At 35.0% G+C, this 18,001-nt stretch overlaps 1 protein-coding gene across 5 annotated transcripts in view; it reads right to left on the bottom strand.

The window, feature by feature from the left end:
- Positions 1-5,051: 5,051 nt before the first annotated feature.
- Positions 5,052-18,001, bottom strand: part of TNC (tenascin C) — a 105,530-nt gene continuing 92,580 nt past the window's right edge. For all 5 annotated transcript variants that reach the window (XM_074211744.1, XM_074211740.1, XM_074211741.1 and 2 more), the window contains 7 exons: positions 17,834-17,964; positions 13,040-13,172; positions 12,276-12,427; positions 10,425-10,521; positions 9,815-9,976; positions 7,059-7,222; positions 5,052-5,806 (listed from right to left, as the gene is read on the bottom strand). In XM_074211744.1, the coding sequence (XP_074067845.1) occupies positions 5,696-5,806; positions 7,059-7,222; positions 9,815-9,976; positions 10,425-10,521; positions 12,276-12,427; positions 13,040-13,172; positions 17,834-17,964 (950 nt within the window). In that variant the 3' untranslated portion in view covers positions 5,052-5,695. The remainder of the gene's footprint in view (positions 5,807-7,058; positions 7,223-9,814; positions 9,977-10,424; positions 10,522-12,275; positions 12,428-13,039; positions 13,173-17,833; positions 17,965-18,001) is intronic.

Here is an 18,001-nt window from a genome sequence, read left to right as displayed (position 1 = left end):
ATGTCCTCCTCTGTAATCTGATGGGAGTGGGCCATTAAGGATTCCATTAAGTCATAAAATTCTCTTAATTTAAGAGAGCTGATTTCTGTGTTTTTACCTTAGGGGATTCTTTGGACTACCTCCTAATTTTCAGAAGCTTGTTCTCCCTTCTAAAGAGTCAGTGTGGGTGTGAATTCCTGTGCGGGCTCCAGGAAATCTCAGTAACCTGGGTTCAAGCTAAAGTTCATAGAAGTGGGGAACCCAGCCAGGAGTTTCCAAATCCACTGTCTTAGGTGGTGTCAGAAGTCAAAAGTCTCCCTGCCAAAACCTTGATTTATTTTGCTTCATGCAGCAAGGGGATCATTTCTTTGACTGAAATGCAACAATATTTCCTGCAATTTGGAATAGCAAACTGTGGTCCTACAATGACAGAAATTATTACAGCTAGATAAACTAGATGGTATCTAGCCAAGCCAAGCAGGAATTCTGCCCTGGGCTTCTGTTCCATCACATTCCATTTGGATGAAATTAAGGGCTCATTTGAGGGGCTAGTCAACTGAAGGTATTACACTTAAACATGCAATTTGTTGGTGATTACCAAGAGAATTTACTTAGGGATTGCTTTTTTCTTTTAAAATATTGCATGTTTATGGGTATGTTGCAGTACTAGTGCTTGACTGGTGACCTTTTTTGAATCCTGGAAGAAACTGCTTCAACTCACTCACACCAGTCAAATAACTCTTTGATCTGCTTGTAGTTCCAGCAAAACCAGGGAGGAGTTGAGAATGTTTAACTAAGTGCAAAGGATTTTGCATTTAGAAGGGATCTTGTGTTAAACCTCTTCACTTGATAGAGTAGGCAATTGAGGCTAAGAAATAGGAAATTATTTTTTTCAATGTAACAGTAACTTGACGAGCCAGGATTTACAGTAAAATATTCAAACAGACTCAAAAAACTCAGAGTTGTAAAAGACTTTGGTGATCAATTTTATAAGATGGGAAACTGAGATTCAGAGACATTAAATGACACTTTGTGAACCCTAAACTACTGTAATTTATTAATGGGAGTTGTTTTTATTATCCAAGACTATGCAACTAGTAAGTAGCAGAGGCTAAGAAAACTAAAGGGAGGCCTAGCACTTGGTGTAATACTCAGGACCAGAGAAAGGCTCAAGAAGAAAGATTCTTTTTATTACCTTAAGGAGATTCAGAGCCACTTTGAGGGGTTCTGATGGAGCTCAAGTAATTGTGTGCTTTTCCTCAAATGCAGTCCACTGAGAACTTTCTCTTTTCTCTTATTTCCTCCAATTCCATACCTCTTTCCTTGTCTTAAACTCATCTGTTTACTGCTATTCATTTCTCATCTTCCTGTTTAACAATTACAGTTCATGATTAGAATATTCTCTTAACTTTCTACCTCCATCTAGCCAACCAAGATGATACTAACTAGTTTTGTGAGAGTGATTAACTAACTTCTTTCTGAACCTCAGTTTCCTAGTTTATAAAAACAGAAGGTGGGACTAGATGATCTTTAAAGGCATCCCGAAACTTTGATTTCTCCCACCTCCTTACCCCTTTCCTTCTTTTAGGAAGTTCTTGAAATCACCTCCAGGAAGCCCTCTTGAACTAGCTGGAAGAGTAATAATAGCAACCTTTAACAACATTTGACTTGAGCAAAGACTTTTCTTTTGTCTACTCCTTTGAGTTCTCCATTCAACTTCTTAGCTCTTAGCTTGTATGCAAGGTGACATAGGCAGAACATTGTATTAAGAGTTAAACAACCTAGACTTCAATTCAGGATCTACTGACTCCTCAATACCTTACTTCTCAATACCTTAATACTTAATGTGATCTGGGTAAATCACACAATTTCCCTAGTTCTCAGATTCCTCATTGATAAAATAACAGAAGCAAGAAATTGGAAGGGTTCTGAGAACTCATCTATTTCAATAAAAATATCACCAACAAGTAGTAATTCAGTACTTGCTTAAAGATCTCCAGTAAGGGGGAGAGTTCCAGTTATTTTTCTCTTGACATAGTTCATTCCACATTTGTATAGCTCTAATTGTTAGAACATTTGTCTTTGCATTGTTAGAATCTTCTGTAACAGAAATATTTATCTTCTGTTTCTAATCTTGTCATGTGGGGCAAAAAAGAATAAACCTATCCTTTTTCTTCATGCTTATCCTTCTAATCTGAAAAAAAGAAATGGAAGCATGTTCTTCCCTAAGATCCCTCCTCCCTTTTAAAACACTTTACAGTTCTTCCCATTCATATTCTTATATCATGGTTTTGAGATACCTCAGTATCTTGGATGCTCTACAGTTTATCAATATCTCTCCCTCTTAAAAAATGGTGTCCAAATATTGCAATTGGATCTTATCAAAGTAGAAGGTTATGAAATCCTGTTTTTGGGATGCCTTTCTTTTATACATCTTGGGATTTCATTAGGATTCCCCCACTACCCTGAAATGCCATACTCTTAAAATCTATTATGTAGTCCACTAAATCCTGAAGACTTTTTTTTTAAATGAAGTATCTAGACATACCTCTTCCAACTTAAACTTGTGAGGTTGGTTTATTTTGAGCTCCATGAAGAGACTTTACATATATCTCTTATATTACATCTTCAATTCATCTTTCTAGGATTCAGATCCTTTGGACCCTGGCTTTGTCATCTAGTGTGTCCAACTTACTTCCAAGTTAGATTATCTTTTTGAGTTTTTTTTGTTTGTTTTTTGTTTTTAGGTTTTTGCAAGGCAAATGGGGTTAAGTGGCTTGCCCAAGGCCACACAGCTAGGTAATCTTAAGTGTCTGAGGCCGGATTTGAACTCAGGTTCTCCTGACTCCAGGGTCAGTGCTCTGTCCACTACAACCACCTAGCTGCCCCATGAATGATACACATGCACACACACACACACACACACAAATACACACACACAAACACACACACACAAATACACACACACACACACACACACACACACACACACACACACATACACAGACACTTATATATCTATGCTGGTATTGTTATTCCTAGATTATAAATCCTTATAACAGGGCAGGCACCATGATGATATAATTATTTTGGTAATTGCTATTTAAAAAAATTTACCTTGTAATGCCTGACATTAAGATTGTTCCATATTTTTTAGATAAATGAAGTTTAAGGGCCAAAACTTTGTTTATTAATCATTTTGGAGAAAAAACTTTCCAAAATATGTTGAATAGCTCTTTCCCTGTCTTTTTGACCAGATAATGATGAATATAAATGAAATTTTTCTTAATGACTCATGTAATATTTTTGAATTTTTATTCTAAATTTTCTATCTCCTCAAAAGTCAACTTTTACTTGAATTTTTTTGCTCACTTTGACCACTTTTTGAAGCCCGTTATTTTCCCTTACTCTTTTATAATTTCTAATTTGCAGATAGACAGATAGAACAGATATTCAAGACTATTTGATTCTATGTTGAGAAACCACAGACTTTGCAAGAGTGAGACCTATGGACTCTTTGCTTAGGGACAGCTAAGTGATATAGTGGGCAATATGCTGAATAGGAAGACCTGAGTTCAAATCAATTTTATTAGACTCAGACAACATTTAACTTTTGTTTTCCTCAGTTTCCTTATCTGTAACATGGAGATTACAACCCATCCTAACAGCCTATTGTTGTGAGGATCACATGAGATAAGTGCCTGCTATGTAGTAAGAACTATATAACTGCTATGGTTTGTGTGTGTGTGTGTGTGTGTGTGTGTGTGTATACACACATATATACATATATATGTACACACATATATTATATGTACTATTGCATATATGTATGTTATGTATGTTGTATATATATTACAATATATGTAATATTGTATATAATATATAAAATATTATATTAAAGTGAATGGTTTTAATATTAAGAATTTTGTTATATTCATTATTCTAGGTGTTTAGAACTCTTTGTTTACATCTCTTGAGACTCTGCTTTCTTATTATAGTTACTTGTTTAAACATCTTATTCCTCATACTAACATATAAGCCCCTAGAGTTTAAGAATCATACCTTTATTCATCTTCACATCCCTCCTGCCCTACAACACTGGTGGTTTTTTTTAAATAAATGTCTGTTGAGTGAATGAATTAGTTGTTAAGTCTCTTCACAGATAATTAATTTTATTCTCATAATTACCTTGTCAGGTTTAGCCAGGCAAAGACTATTATACCCATTATTCAGGTAAGAAAAATGAAATGGCAGAGCAAAGACCAAATCTTTGTCTTTTGGATCCTCAGTTCAGACTTCCCACCCAACCACATGATGTCTCACGATGATGGTAATTTTTTTTTTAATTTTTTTTTAATTTTTTCTTTATTTAAGACAATGGGGTTAAGTGACTTGCTCAAAGTTACACAACTAGGCAATTATTAAGTGCCTAAGTCTGGATTTGAACTCAGGTCCTTCTGACTCCAGGGCCAGTGCTCTATCCACTGCACCACCTAACTGCCCCTGATGGTAATGTTAATGACCTTGTCATGATCTATTTATCTTCATTCTTTCTCTTTTCCCCAAGCCATTTCTCAGGAAGCAAAGGAAAAAAACACTTTGGAGAAAAAGAAACAGGAGAAAGAAACCCTCCTTTAAGAAAAATGATCCTTTTATTCTCTTTAATTCAAGAATAGGGTGGGAAATATGAACACTATTATATATTCTTTGCTATTTTTAATGATTTTTTTTTCATTTTTGAAGGGAAAGACAATCAATTACACTGAAAATGTGGCCCTTCCTTCTTCAAAGCTCCTGTCAGCCTTGGCTATTAATGATTCACCAAGTGGATGACTCATATTACAAAATAGACTCTAGTGACTTGGGGACTCGCTGAATTTCAGAAATGGACAGAGCCTCAGAGGCCATAGAGTTCAACTTCCTCATTTTACAGATGATGAAACTTGAGTGTTCTTTCTGAGCCTCAGACCCTGTTATAATTAGGTCTTCAAAGTAAGATACATTCCTGCATCTTTTCAAAGATGCTGGATCTGGTAAAAAACAGATTCAAAATAGAAAAAAAGTCCAACAAGTACATTTAAAAGTAATTGTGCTTTTATTAAAAAAAATACAATCAGACACTGTCCTCCTGTGTTTTGGAAAGCATGGATCTCTTCAAAAACATTTAGTTTATTATTATTATTATTATTATCATCATTATTATTATTATAATATTAATCATATTAATTGCATCCTTACAATTGAAATGGTATTGCTTTTCTGGTTTCTCTTGTCTGAAATGTAAGAAAGAAGTCTTCCAATGACACACATTTAATTATAGCTAATAATAATAATGATAATTAATTGTACAATTTTGTGTAAAATATGGCTGGTTCTAAAACAAACTACCAATGTACAACCTGCTCCCTGTGCTTCCCCAGAGCCACCCAAGAGAAAGATCCCATGATACTGTCACTGGAAGAGTTTTGTAGAAACAAACAAACAAACAACAAACAAAAACCCAAAGAAAATTGAAAAGAAAACCCCTTTGAGATCATTGTCTTTGGTGTAAAGGACTTTACCTAAGAGCATGTGAGATCGGCACTATTGCTCATGCTATCAACACTGTGGCCCCAGGAGAGTGTCTCAGGGCCAGTAGTTTTGGTAAAATCCTCTATTTCTCTGGGCCTCCCTCCCCTCCCCTTTAATACTTTCCCCTCTGTTGTCCATGAAGTACTTATGCCCTTTTTCTTCTGCCTTCTAGATTCCGAAAATTGCTGGGTCTTAGTTTCATTTCTGCAAACTGGATTGAATGCTCATGACCCTTCCAGTGGAACCAGTTAACACCCTGGGAAAGAGAAAATGGTACAAGTTAGTTTCCAATGGGAAGATGACCACCCTAGGAAGATATCTCCATTATTTCAATTAGAGGTAGAAGAGAGCTTAGAGAACATCAAATCCATCCCCTGCCCTCTCATGTTATAGGTGTGGAAACTGTGGCCCAGAGAGGGGATTTACTGATCCAAGGGAAGTAGTAAATCAGAGTTGGAATCTGGGCTTTCATCTGGTCTTCCAAATCTAACCCCACTGCTCCTTTCCTAACACTGGGATTTCACAGCTTGACCAGAGTAAGGTAAATCATATCAAGAATTTCCTTATACAAAACAGGGATGTGAGGGGTAGGTAGAGTTAAAAATAGTAATAATTATATTGCACATAGACTAGGAAACTCATCCTCTGCCAAGATAACTCAGTGTGGGCCATCCAGGACTGTTATTCCATACAACAAATCTCACCTCAAGCTACATAAAGTCCTATCCAGTAAGTAATAACAAGAAGTTATTGAAAAAACTCTGGGCTTTTAGGATTTCAAATACATATATATATATATATATATATATATATATATATATATATATATATATACATTCATTCATTTATATATTTTGATTTATTATTTAAGAAATTGTTTATTTCATCATCTAATTCTTATAGTGTCCTTGTGTGATTCTCTTAAAAACTCAGGCCAAGAGAAGGGAAATAAATTACCAGAGGTAATGGTCAGTGCTCTATCCATTATGCCACCTAACTGCCTGCTCCTGGGTATACTCACCGGCCCCCATACCTGGTATGCTCTCCCTTCTTATCTCTGCCCTCTGACTGCCCCAGCTAAGATGTTCAGTTCTCAGCTGGAATCTCCATTTCTACATAAAGCTTTTTTCTTAGTGCCCTTTGATTTTTGTGCCTTGCCTCTACTGACTGTCTCCAATTTCTCCTTAATCTACCTTGTTTGTACATAGCAGCTTTCGTGTTGTCACCCCCATTAAGGCTGTGAGTTTCTTGAGAGAAGAGGATGATTTTTGCCTTTCTTTGTATCATCAGCACTTACTATAAAGCCTCATAGTTAGTAGGGACTTAATAAAAGCTTATTTTTTAAGGTATTTTATCTTCATTTTTATATTTGAGAAAATTAAATTCAACAGAAGTCAAGGGACTCCCAGAGTCGCAAAATTAGAAAGCTGGTAATGTTCTTTCTAACTCCAATTCAGCATTTATTTAGTCAGCATCTACTACTGTAGAACACCATGTCAGGTACTCACCTGACTATGATTGTTGTCACCATACCGGCCCATAAGGTTGACTCGGTGACAGTTCTTATACCAGAATGCTCCCTTGTAGGACAGAGCACAATTTGTGATGGCTGAATCTGTATCCTTGTCATATGTAGAGAAGGACCTTCCATTGTGGTAGGCCATGGAGTCACCTGTTTGGGGAAAAAAATGAGGAAGTGAAAAACCTGAGTATGCATTTCCAATTTTGATGGGACATGACAAACCTAGGAATTACTAGTTAGAGAAGCAAGCACACATTTGACATTTAAGGTTGCTAATCATAGAGAATAACTTTGAATTTGGAGACTGCATTATTGTAGTTAATTCAGTGATTCTTTAATTGAGAACATTCCAGACAATGAAATAGAAGATAGATTTTTCTGAAGAATATCTTTTTTTTCTTAGGCAATCAGCATTCTTTATTCCCAATATTTAAAACCTTAAGATACTGATCAATCCACTCTATGGAAAATATTCCAGATTCCAAGAATTTAGTGGATTTATGATTTTATTGATATGGATATTCTATACTATGATATAGCCCATAACTCATTCACATCTCTTTGTCCAATGTGACTCTTGTCTATGTCTTCCATGTTATATTCTTGAATTTGATAATATATGCTTATTAACATTTATAAGATTTAGGCAAATTCTTCTAGATTTTAAGACATTAGTCAAATCATTGGATAGACTTCATAGATATGTTTCAAATACACATATATTCTCTCCATCTTTATCTATACAGTAAATTAAATGTGATTATTAAGTATTTTATAGCCTTAAAGTACTATTCAAGTATCATCTATTATTATTGCTAAAGATATTATTATTACTACTATTATTATGTTATTGTCATTATGACTATATAGAAGCAATATGGTTTAGTGACTCCTACCTTGGTTTAAAGTCAGCAAGACCTAGAGATAAAAGGCCACCTTTAAGACTTACTTACTATCTTTGTGAACTTGCCTAAGTCACTCTTTATGTCATCAAGTTTATAAACTGAGTCATAGACCATTTGCCAGTGTACGGAGTTCTTCGTGAGCTTGAAATCAGAGTTCCTCTATATATTTGCTTGCATATCAGGTATATTTATTCATTTTACTACTGTATATTTATTAATAGTACCTCACATATAACTAGAAAATGTTAATAAATGTTTGTTGAATTGAATTAATTCAATACTTCATTTTGTGATTTTTGTCATTTGGGGCCCTCCCTCTGCTAATGCAGATGATGATTGGTTTTAAGTGAGCAAACATTCATTCTGAGTTGCTTTTGCTGAGAAGAATTCATCCCTCTGTGGTTAATTTGATTATGATTCTCTCCTAATTGAGCTGAATTGAACTTGCAATCTCCTATGCTGTATTGTTTAGTATTGGGAAATTCAGGGCCCTCATCATATTCTAATAAAGCATCAAGGAGAGGGTGGCAGTGGAGATGAGAGTTTTGCGGGGAGTCATCTAGCTGCACACTCCCCTGATATATTTAATTATTATTTTTAAACTTCATATTCTCCAATGGCTCTTTGTTAGAAGTTGATTTCTGTGGCATCCGCCTCATCTACATGTGTGTTCTCTTAACTATTTGGGGGTCTCTTTGGTTTAATTTATTATTTTCTAGTTAAATTTTGATTTCTATAGGCACTTAAGTTCTTCTTCTTAGTTCCATATAAAATGCCTGCCTAGTCAATGATTTCAAGATGTGAGATACTCTCGGCTGAAATGGTTGAGCAAGTTGTAACAGGGATTCACAGACATTCTTAATAGCTGATGCCATGGAAAACATGTGAATGACAGGCAGATATTGATGGAATAAGGGTCTGCTTGTATCTGGCTTTTTAAAAAAAAGCATACAATAGTTGTTCTGGATAAAAACAGCCTTATGAGGCTTAGCTTTATGAATGGAAACAATGCCATGCATTTTCTCATAACTACAGAACTGAATACACAAAGCCAAAGTGCTGCTAGGTGGAGATATTTCTGGCTGCTCTGAACATTATACCTTCTTGGGTATTTCTGAGTGTAGTTTTATCATTACCTAAAGTCTGAAAATTTTTCCATTTACAAAAAAGATTGTCAGGTAACAAAACTAAAGGTAATGAATGTGATGTTAGTACCAACCAGATGACCTCACTATGAAATGCAATCCTACCTTTTTTTTCCTACCCACCTAGATTTAACTTTACTTTTGTTTCTCCTGGTATTTTGTATAGGTATCCCCTGCATACAGAAAGGGTGTGACATAAAAATGTGATTTCCCTTTTGGGGGTTTCAATGTTTCAGTAATATGAAATGAGGACATTTTATTAGCCCATCAGAATCTTCCCAGGATGCAAAGATTAGTTTCAGGGGAAGAATGCTTTTACCTTGAAGTGTTTTTCTAATGGGAATGTGGCTAAGATGGTAACATCTACCAGCTTCCCTTGTAACACCCATTGTGAGCACTGGCACACATTCTTCATTGTTCTTTGATTCAGAGTTGGATCATTGAAACCTCAGAAAACTTTCTTTGCATTAAGTGTTAAAAGATGTTTCAATCAGAATTGTGTCCTAAGTTCATTGGATTGCAATTAAGTCATACTCATAATTCTGATTTGCTCTAAAGACCTGCACCAGCCTGTGTCATCATAGTATATTGTATGTACTTAAATATGACCTTAGCCTTTCTGGTCTGAAAGGATGAGGTGGTCTGCCCAAGAAACCTTGCTTACAGACCAAAACCAACCACATGGGCCCTACCTGCTGTTCCACTGTATCCATCCACCTTCAGTTTATAGCGGGACTTGGCATCTCCAACACTGAATTTATCATAGATGGCATATGCTGTCTCACCACGGTCTTGGAGGTCCACCCTTAATTCATACTGTCCCTGATCAGTGATTTTGTGAATGTTATCCAGACCTGTTGGATAAGAAAGTTTAAATGAATGGGAAGAAAGCCAGGGGACTGGTCTCCTTGCTATAACTTCCTTTACTCTGCAATGAAACAAGAAAGTGTTGAGTACTCTTAGAAACTTCAGGCATTGTCTTCTGCATATAGTAGGCATTCAATACATGTTTAAATGAATGAATTTAAGAATGAATTCACTTTTAAGATAGAAGAACAAAATGCCCTTCTTTAAATAACACCTTTAATGCTAAGGGGGCTTTTAAATGAATTTACTTTTAAAGACATGTTTTAACTTTGTGTATTCACTGGTGGTTTATTCCTTTTTTTTAAAAGTAAACTTCTGTTTCCATATGACAAATTTTCAAAAAAAAAAAAGAAGTAGAAAGGAGATATTCGGGGTTTCTTAATATTAGCTTGACTTTCTTAAACATTATTCACATAATTTTCAGAGAAGGTTTACCAAGCCAAAATTCATCTCCAAGTTTCCCAAATCCAGTAGCATAGGTCCTCCAATTCTGGTAGAAATCTTGACGTCCATTACTACGTCTCAAAAATACCTATAAAGGCAACAAGAGTATCTTTGAATGTTAATGCAATTGAAGGAAATAGCTCATAATTTTAATGTCATAAGATTTATAAAGATCTTTAATAACTTCATGAGATGTATAGTATAAATATTATAGTTCTCATTTTATAGAAAAAACAATAAAAAAATATAGGCTCTAAAGGATTGTGATTTGCCCTTAGTCATAACTATTAAGGGGATGAACTGAGATTTAAACTCCTTTTCTGTTACTAAAACCTCCCTTCTCTTCTTTGCCTCAAGATGTTCTCAAAAGAATCTAGTTTTCTTATCTATAGATTGGGAATAATAATACCAGGTCTATTTCATGCAAAGGGATGTTGTGAGAGTCAAATGAGGTAAAATATGTGATAGCCCTTTAGATATTATGAATTACAATACAAAAGTCAATATAACTAGATAACAGTCAATGAAGAATTTATTCAGCACCTATTATGTGCCCTAAAACTACTACATTATCATTTTCATTGATACAGAGTTTGTAATAAATGATGTTATTGAAGCCATAGTCAACTGCTCTCCTCCTGATGATGATGATGAAGTGATGTCAAACCATCACTTGTATCAGCCCCTATTTCAGGTGTCAGCTGCAAGGCACATCCATCAGTGATATTTCAGCTATCCATGGCTTCTCTTCTCATAGGACTGCACTGCTAAATGTTGGCTCTGATTGATAAAAGTCCCTGCCCATAAGTTCTCTTTATTTGTCTTGACTCATCATCATTGAGCTAAATATTATGAAGTCATTCCTCCTCTCTTTCCTGTCTTGGATTCAGTCGCCCCACCCATGGGGGCACTGAAATTCTAGAATTCAGTAGTTGTGCTTCCTAATAGTCTAATTAGAAATGCTTAAGGATGTTACTTTGTTGGAATTATTTGTAAATTTGTTGCTTTTTTATCTTATACAATTCTCAGGGACATAGTTCCATGTATAATTTTTAAACTGGAAGGATTTTCTTTTTAACCTTTCAAGTCCCTCCTTCCAACTTAGTTGAAATTTTCTGTGTACAATTAACTCAACTTCCCAAGGGTCTAAGTAATTCCAGAATCATAAGGGAAACTTGGAGAACCTGTATAATATGGAGACTAACAGCCACTTGATCTGAGGATAAGTAAGACCATAAGAAATTTCAAAATAGATTGCACTTATATCCAGGGAGAAACAAACACAGGAGAATGGGATTCAGGATTTCCCTCCTGCCATCTTACTGTGTCGCTGATGATGTTCTCTTGAATTGTAATTCCTGTGAAGACTGCAGTTATTAGTTGGAGATTCACTATACCACTTGACTTCTATTTATGGTGGTCATTTCTCAGCCTCCTCTCCTCAACCCTGATTCTCCCTCGGTTACTAGAGTCTGTTCCTCTAAAATTACCTTTCATTGATTTTGTGTATAGTGTAGATGTATATCTTATCTCTCCCAATTAATAAATTTAAGCTCCCTCAGGGCAGGGACTGTTTCATTTTTGTCTTAGTATCTCCAATGTTTAGAACAGCATTTGACATCCAATAAGTATTTAATGAGCATTTTCTGACTGAGTTTCTTTTCCCAGGATATTATTTAGGAGTAAAATTATTTTAGCGGCTGGATAGTGGTTTGGGGATTTTACAGTTAGAGAGGATGCTGACTCCTGACAAATGTACATTGATAGTTTGATATTGCCATGATAATTCTACATCTAGAAAAATAGAGGTTAAGACTTATGATTTGTTTCATTTATACTCACAATCCATCCACCTCCATCAGAAGTCATGTCACAGTAGACATTTAGTGCCTGAGTTTTATCCCCATTCAGATAGATAGTGTAGAGACCAGAGGCTGTTTCCCCATTCAGCATTGTTTGTGAACAGTCCTTGGGATATGGGTAGAGTAGTCCAACTGTGATCCAAGAGCACAGAAAATAATTCTTATAAAGTGGACAGAGTTGGGTGAAGTGTGAAGACACAGGAACAGGGATGAGATTAATTAAACTTAAATTTTGCTTATAATAGAATTATAGAATCTTTCTGGAAGATACCTTACAAGTCATCTATTTCAACTTTCTGCCCAATGATGAAATAAATCCTTTCTCAAACATCATTACTTTACTAAATCTCAGAGCTGAAAAGGACATCAAAGATCATCCAGTCTGACAAATGCTTACCAATTATGACAATTACAATATTCCCCCAAAATGGGCACATAACTTCTGCTTAAAGATCCCAAGGGTAGGGAAACTCACTGGTTTTAAAGGTAGCACACACATTCAAGCACTTTAGGAGAGTTTTTTTTCTTACATTAAGCCAAATTCTTTATTTCTGTAATTCGTTGCTCATTGTTATGCCCTGTGGGCTAAAGCAGAGCAAGTCTAATCCCTCTACTTTATGAGCAGCCTATTCTATTTCTGAATAACTAATTGGTAGAAAGCTATTTATGCTTGAGTGAAGGAATACCAACAGAATTAACTCCATCATGTTCACTCTTTTTTCCATTTGCTTTTATACTTCTTACCTGTTGTGAAAGTTGTCTGGATGAGTTTGCTCCTTAGGGCTCCCTTCAAAGCCTGGATCTTGGCTGTATAGTGTGTGGATGGGCTCAGTTCTGTGAGGCTGTAGGTATTTGTGTCAGGTCCCAAGATGACTTCCTAAGTGTTGAAGGGAGCACAGTAAACAACATTAGGCTTTTTTACTTCTTTCTTTTATATTTTGCAAAGCAGAGATTCATAATGAATAGAACGGACCATTAAAGTATGTTCTTAGAAAAGTTTTTGCTTCTATTATTGATAGTATTTTCTATCTCTCTTTGTTTTAGTTTTAATTTCTTGAATCCATAATTTTGCTGTTTTTCCCTTAAAATATGTGTGGACATATAAATGACTACATAGGGATATATATATATATATATATATGCATATATATATGTGTGTATATATATTTGTATGTGTGTGTGTGTGCATGTGTGTGTGTGTTTGATTGGATCTGTTGTTTTCATTCTTCATTCTCAGAACACCAATGGCATCAAAAGGGAGATGTCTTGACTTGTGTGTGAATTGTACATAAGTGAAGCAGAGCTGAACAAAGTCATCAACTTCAAATTTCATTTGTGTAAGCAATCTCTGGTGAGGAAATTCTATCCACCAATGTAGATCAGCAACTCACATATTCAATCACTTGCCATAATTTCTTGCATTGGTCTTTTTTCCCCTCCCATTTCACACAGTTAATACCATCCTGTCAGCCCTTATCACTTCTTGCCTTGACTATTACAATAGCTTCTGGGTTAGTTGTCTCATTACTAATATCTCCCTCCATTTTTTCCATCTTTTGTACAATCTCTCCATGCTACCTTTTACTGAAATATCTCGAGTGACTCCTTTCTGATGAAATACAAACTTCACAATCCTTTACAATCTAACCTGTAACTAGATTTCATTTCATATCATTCTCCTTCATAATACATTCATATTAATGAATAGTAAGCTGTGTTTAATTTGGGATTTCATCTCTGAAATGTTTGTCTTCTCATGGCATTGCAAATTGAGAAAGAGAGAGAAAAATATAAAGAGTAGCTTAAACAGAATTGGTGCTTAATAAATGTCTGTTGAAAGAGTGTGTTGATGTAATACAAAAGCTAATTTTTTTAATACAAAGAAATACCATTTTATATTTCCATAATCCTTTCCATTTTTCAAAGAACCTTACATATGTTATCTCATTTCAAGCATTTAAGATCCCCTTCTAGGGATCTTATTGCCAAATCTAATTGCCAAATCTCTTTACTCTTCTGCTACATTCCACAGTTTGAGATCCCAACCAAGTTTTTGTGAAACCTGCCCTATCCCTAGATATGGTCTCCTTGTGAATTTTGAGGGTTTTCCCTCTTCCAAAGACATACTCTCTATGAATGCTGTTTGGGCTGTAATTAACTTATTGCTTACTGTAGAAAAATCTATGGTTTTGATGGTGTAACTAATGATTGTGAAATTCTGTACAGTATTTTTCTTTTGTTTTTGAAAGGAGGGATGGACTGTATAACTTGATTCAAAACCTGGATGCCAAATTTAAATTATTTTACACTGAACCATAGATCTAGAAATAGAAGGTTTATCAGATACCATATTGTCCAATAGCTTTGTCTTATATATTGGGAAAGTGACATTCATTGTAAATGATTTTTCCAAAGTCATCTGTCACAGAAACAGTCTCTGGAGGGAAGGAAAGATTGCTTTTGTGACAGATGACTATCTAGATAAGTACTCCTAGCTACTAAAGAGATTTCTAGCTGGCTAGCTACTTCAGGAATGGTGTTGATGATAATATACCAGAAGGATAATGAGTCCTTGGCCCATCTCTTTTGGATTATTTAAATTTTTTTTTTTTTGCTGTGATAATTGGTCATGTCTAACAAATGCCAGTGAATGAATGACTATTGATTAAGTGATAATGAATAACTTAATGTAGCTCTAGAGACACTTTCAGGAAGTAAATTTTCAGCTTGATGAAGTTTTATCTCCCCCCCAAAAAATAAAACTCAGAGTTTCTTATTACTACTGTGAAGGTCGTCTGAGAAATCACCCTGTACTATCACTCTTTATTCATTTATTCATTCATTTGCCATTCATTAAACTCTGATTCTGTGCTGGATGTTGGGAAGATTAAAAAAAATTAGAGAAGACAAGGTCTATACTGACATGTATCTTAGTCCAGTAGAGTGATAAGACAAACAGATACATAAGTATAATATAAAATATATAAAATATACATTATAGTTCTTGTACTATAAAATCCTACTTTTCAATCTTTCTTATCATATTCATTGACCTTTTCAATTATATAGAAATGATACCAATACTATAGTTTTCTTCATATATTATTTTTAAAATAAGATTAGCAGCACTGGATCCTTTATATACTTTGGACAGGTCAGTAGTAAATAGAAAATGTCCCTGGCTATTTATTTAATATCCATTAACTTCCTGATTCTTTCATATCTGTTATTTTGAAGGAATATGGACAAGATGCTGCCAAGTCTTACTTTATTCATTACATTTTAACCAGATAGTTACTTGTTAGCTGTCCATAGCTGTTTAGGAAAAGCTTTTCTAAGCAATTTAGTGGCAGGTTAGTCTTAAGATAATGACCAAATAAATAAATTACTGATCAAATGATTACCATTATCCTTTTCACATGGTTTTATTTCATAGAGATGTTGAAAAGCATCTCTAGATATATGATCTTATAAGGTTTAGAATACAGGTTTCCTCAGATTATTATTATTATTATTTTTTGGTTTTTGCAAGGCAAATGGGGTTAAATGGCTTGCCCAATGCCACACAGCTAGGTAATTATTAAGTCTCTGAGGTTGGATTTGAACTCAGGTACTCCTGACTCCCAGGGCCGGTGCTCTATCCACTGTACCACCTAGCCACCCTGTTTCCTCAGATTTTAACAGCATCTACCTGAGGAAAAAAATTATAGAAAAATCAAATGGCGATGGAAAGATGTTGGATATAAATAAGCTATTAGCATATAACCAATGATGACTTTTTTTTTTAGATTTTGCAAGGCAATGGGGTCAAGTGGCTTGCCCAAGGCCACACAGCTAGGTAATTATTAATTGTCTGAGGTCAGATTTGAACCCAGGTACTCCTGACTCCAAGGGCAGTGCTCTATCCACTGTGCCACCTAGCCGCCCAATGACAACCTTTCTGTAAGATAAGTTTGGAAAAGAAGGTGACTTGGTCATATAACAAGAGATAACAGATGGATAGCTTGAACCAGAGTAAGGCTAACAGAGTATTAGATTTATCTCCTAGGTCACAAGAAGATCTGAAAAATTATACAGGATACAAAGATATAGATGGATGGTGCATATTGATGGACAATGTGCACATTTGTAGCCATATATCCACTGGCTGATCACAGGAAGAAGAGGAGAGTATTGCCACTTTCCTAAATTATCTTGAAATTTATCTAATTCTATCAAACTTCCACTCATTATGAAATTTCTAGGAAAATAATTTTTTTCATTAAAGATAATTAACTACTTTTTTCCTATGCTTAAAAATATATTTTAAAGCAGGAAAAGTTTTTTTTTTTTTTAACATCTGTAAAGCAACAAAAAGAGGAAATATTTTTGTCTCCTCAATAAAATGTAAGGTATCCAAGAGTGACCACCAGATTCAGGAAGAACCTATAGGACCTGGAGTTGCATAGAATGAAGGGAACACTAGCCTTTGAATCTTGAGACTTGAGTTTGAGATCTAGTTTCAACATTTATTGGCTATGTAGTCCTTGAACTGGTTATTTTTTCAGTTGTGTATGGCTCTCCATGACTCCATTTGGGATTTTCTTGGCAAGGCTACTAAAGGGGTGTGTCATTTCTTTCTCCAGCTTATTTTATAGATGAAGGACTGAGATAAGCAGGGTTAAGTGACTTGCCCAGGGTTTCACAACTAGTAAGTATCTGAGGTCAGATCTGAACTCATGAAAATAAGTCTTCTTGACTTTAGGTCTGGCATTCTATCCAATCTATCACCTTTTGCTTCCTCTCTCCCTCACCCTGCCATGTGGTCCTAAAAAATCACTTGATTTTCTGAGCCCCAGTTTGGGAAGAAAAGTTCTCAGAATTGAGATAATGCTACATGTGTCACCTACTTCAAAGAGTTATAGTATTAAAAATAATGATGATGATGATGATAGCTAGTATTTATATAGCTCTACAATTGTATTAACTCTTTCATCTTTACAACAATCTTGGGGGGTAGGTATTATTATCATCCCTATTTTATGGCTGAAAAAAGCTGAATCAGATGGAGATTAAGTGACTTGATATAATTAGTAAGTGTTTTTTCCCAGTTTCAAATTCAGGTTTTCCTGACTACTTAGCTGTACACTGAAACACATAGCTGCCTTAAGGTGAGGAAAGTACTTTTTTTAATTATTGCTCTATGGAAAGATGAGTTATTGTTACATAACAATAAGAATGACTTATTTTTCATAGAGTTTTAAGGTTTGAAAACTACTTTGCATATATCATTTGATCGTTACAACAACCCTAATAGGATTTATTCTTGTTATCATTCCCATTTTAGAGATGAAGAAATAGAAAGTTTAAGTAATTTGCCTAGGGTGACACAAGTGGAAAGTGTCTGAGACAGAATTCAAATTCATTTTCTTAACTCCAAGTACAATACTCTCTCCATTGTATCAGTTACTTGTTTATTTCTTTTTGACATAGGACACAATCTGAATGCTAAATAATATCATTGGTGAGTTGTTCCAAAAATCCAAGTAAATTATATACCTTTATGGTTCCATCCACAGATTCATAAATAAGGAGATAACCAGTGACAGATGCACGAGGAGACTTCCATTTTAACAGTGCTGTTTCTGATTGAACTTCAGTTGCCACCAAATCTCCTGGAGAATCCAGATCTAGAAAAGACAAGGTATTTAATAGCAAAAAAGGTAA

This window comes from Macrotis lagotis, chromosome 1 (genome assembly GCF_037893015.1).
Source record: "Macrotis lagotis isolate mMagLag1 chromosome 1, bilby.v1.9.chrom.fasta, whole genome shotgun sequence".
In the NCBI taxonomy this organism is placed as follows: domain Eukaryota; kingdom Metazoa; phylum Chordata; class Mammalia; order Peramelemorphia; family Peramelidae; genus Macrotis; species Macrotis lagotis.
Note: the sequence above shows the minus strand (reverse complement) of the source record. Positions and strands in the feature narration are given on the sequence as shown.